This window comes from Chinchilla lanigera, unplaced genomic scaffold, assembly GCF_000276665.1.
Source record: "Chinchilla lanigera isolate Chin_1 unplaced genomic scaffold, ChiLan1.0 scaffold00137, whole genome shotgun sequence".
Lineage (NCBI taxonomy): Eukaryota > Metazoa > Chordata > Mammalia > Rodentia > Chinchillidae > Chinchilla > Chinchilla lanigera.
This window is the reverse complement of record NW_004955538.1, coordinates 2017343-2020330: the sequence shown is the minus strand read 5'-3', so window position 1 is coordinate 2020330 and position 2988 is coordinate 2017343. Positions and strand designations below refer to the sequence as shown.

Here is a 2988-nt window from a genome sequence, read left to right as displayed (position 1 = left end):
CCGCCCGCTCACCTGGCCCAGCGCCGAGACGCTGCGGACGCGCACCGCGCTGGCGCCGGGGCCCAGCGCCACGCGGAAGGAGGCGTTGGGCGGGAAGATTACGTCGTCGTGGACACAAGGCACGCGCTCGGCGTCCACGGAGAAGAGGCCGGGAGCCTCGTCCCCAGAGCGCCACAGGTGTGGGTCGAGCCAGGAGAAGCGGTCCGGGTTGCGGAAGAGCACAGGACCCCCTTGGGGGCGCGCTCCGCTGAGCCCCGGGCCGGCCCCCTAAGCCCCGCCCATGGACACGCCCCCTAGCCCAGTCCGGAACTGTCCCAAGTCCCGCCCTCGAACTCGCCCCCAGGCAGTACGCCCCTCGCCCAGTCCGGAACTCTGTCCCTAAGCCCCGCCCACAGACACGCCCCCAGGCAGCAGCCCCCTCGCCCAGCCGGAAACTCCGTCCCTAAGCCCCGCCCCGCCCCAGCCCCCGAGGCGCCACCAGCCACGCCCCCGAGCCGCCCCGCCTCCGCGCTCACCTGAGCCGGCGCCGCAGTCCTGGTGCGAGCCTGCGTGGGAGTGCGCGGCGCTGAACCCCGCTCCCGGGGCCAGGACGAGCTCCCCGTCCAGCGGCAGGAGCTGCGGGAGGCGCGGGCTGAGGACCAGGCCGCCCTGCGCCCTGCAGCCTCCGGGTCCGGGCCGGGCCGTGTGAGGCCAGGCCGGGCACCTGGCCCCGCGGCGCTCTGGGCACAGCCTTGCCAGGGCTCGGGGCGGGAACAGCTTGGCGCCCGGCAGCGTGACACGCCCACACCGCTGCCGGCCGCCGTCAGCCTGGGCTCCTCGGCCCGGGACAGCACATTTTACACGTTGCAAAGCGACAGGGGTACCACAGAGGGCGGGCAGCGCGCTGTACCCCACACCACGAAGTCCGGCCACACCCGCGCGTCCGCCCTCCCCAGGCCTCGCGCCCACTCCACGCTGGTCCCTCGGGGTTGAGGTGGAGGCTGCCGCGGACCTGAGGGGTCCGTGCCATCGCGGACAGCACCAGGGCCCCGCGCTCGTCCCAACTGTGCCCAGCTGGGGGCGCAGCGCTGTGGCACAGGGACGCCGGCAGCCGTTGCCAGAGGCAGGTGCGGCCCAGGGAGAGGGAGGCAGCGGGAGAGCAGCCCTGCTTGAGGCGGTGCTCGTTCTGCGGTGCTGTGGATGCGACCCAAGACCTTCACCCTGAGCTGCATGCCCAGTCCTTTTTAGTTTTCACTCTGAGACAGGGTCTTGCCAAGTTACCGAGTTTCCCAGGCTGGGCTCAAACTTGTGATCCTCCTGCCTCAGCCTCCCAGAGCGCTAGGACTACAGGGTTGCCACCTCAACAATGTGTTTTTAAAGACAGCTAGGGCTGGGCTGCAGCTCAGGGGTAGGGTGCTTGCCTAGCATATGTGTGGCCCTGGGTTCCATCCCCACCGCCACAAACGGTAACAATAATAATGAGGCATTAAAGACCCCCGAGGGAAAATAGGACTAAAATAAGAAAATGGCAGTCAGTAGGTGAAAGGATGAGTGAGGCAGGGGAGATGAGGATCCCCGCCTGTCCAGGCACCAGCTGCAGGGAGGAAGCCCAGGGCCGCATGCGTGCACAGGGGCGGGCGGGGACACACATAGTGCACGAGCTTCCCAGACCCGACAGGAAGCTGGCAACCCTCAGAGTGAGCACAGGGCGGGGCCCCTGGTCGTGCACATGCTTCTATGTGACAACACTTCGCACCACCGACAGCACTTGGAAGTATCAGAGGGAAAGAAATTCAGACTCGGGTTCTTCAGCAAGAACAGTGCATGCAAACGGGGCATGGTGGTGCAGTACCTCACCCCGGAACTCTGGGAGGCTGAGGCAGGAAGATCATGAGCTGGAGCCCAGCCAGTAACTAAATAACTCAGTGAGATCCTGTCTCAAAAAATTTTTTAAAAAGGTTAGGGGATGTGGCTCAGTACAGCGGATCTAGATTCAATCCCCAGTACCGGAAAACAGAAACCTTGTTCAGTTTAAATTGAATTTAAGAAATGGATGGTAGTCAAGCAGGAATCCCAAGGCTTGGGAAGGAGGAAGAGCCATGTTTGATGGTGTCCAGCAGGTGGCAGTGGAGAGTTCCAGATCACCAAAACTAACATGGGGACAGGCAGACACAGCCTCCTGAAAAAGTAGCTGATGTGACCTTGTCTCCAGGACAGTAGCCTGGGGCTGAGAGCCGGACCTTGGGAAAGCTCTCAGCAGGAACAGTGCCCCCAGGGGCTCATCTTGATCCACACAGAGTGAAAAATGTCTTTTAAAATCTGCTACCTTTAAGCTGGGCATGGTGGTACACACTTGTGATCCCAGCCCTTGGGAGGCTGAGGCAGGAGGATCACCTTGAGTTCTAGGCTAGCCTCGGCTACATAGTGAGTTCAAGGCCAGCCTAAACTACATAGCAAGATATGTCTCAAAGAATAGAAATCTGCTGGCTTTAGCGGTAGAACAGAATTTCCACTGTGTAATAGTTTATATCTCCCGAGCCAACAGCCACCACTGCTTTCAATACAGGATGCAGAGCCCTCTTTAACCGACCGGGCCACATGTCCCCAGCCCCACCCCGGCCTCACCAGGTTGGCAACGGCGTGGCTCCCTCGCACCAGGACCGACACCATCTGTGGAGGAGGTGACCAACGCCAGTGTGGCCCCGGGCCCCGCCCCGCCCTCCACACGGCCCCTGCCCACCCAGGGCCGCCAGCTACCTTGTCTGCTGGGAACTGGATGGCGTCGCTGGAACACGGGGTCCGATTCTGGCTCCAGTTGGTGTCGGTGTCGAAGTCGGTGTCAGGGACCCAGAGTTTGTAGGTGGCCTGGGTCAGCGCTGAGGGAGGAGGGCAGGCGTGGACGCGCTGCCCGTCCCTCCCTCTTGAGTGCCGGGCGGCCCGCCCAGCCCTCTCCCTGCTCCGGCCCCCCGTCTGAAACCCCTCGGGCGCGCCCGCCCAGGGCCGGCCGCC

At 63.8% G+C, this 2988-nt stretch overlaps 1 protein-coding gene across 1 annotated transcript in view; it reads right to left on the bottom strand.

Annotated features, from left to right (window-relative positions):
• Positions 1 to 2855, bottom strand: part of Amn (amnion associated transmembrane protein) — a gene marked incomplete at its 5' end in the record, with an annotated part of 4415 nt that extends 1560 nt beyond the window's left edge. Inside the window, 4 exon segments of the mRNA XM_005410890.2 lie at positions 13 to 230; positions 516 to 615; positions 2605 to 2649; positions 2737 to 2855. Coding sequence (XP_005410947.2) covers positions 13 to 230; positions 516 to 615; positions 2605 to 2649; positions 2737 to 2855 — 482 coding nt within the window.
• Positions 2856 to 2988: the final 133 nt, after the last annotated feature.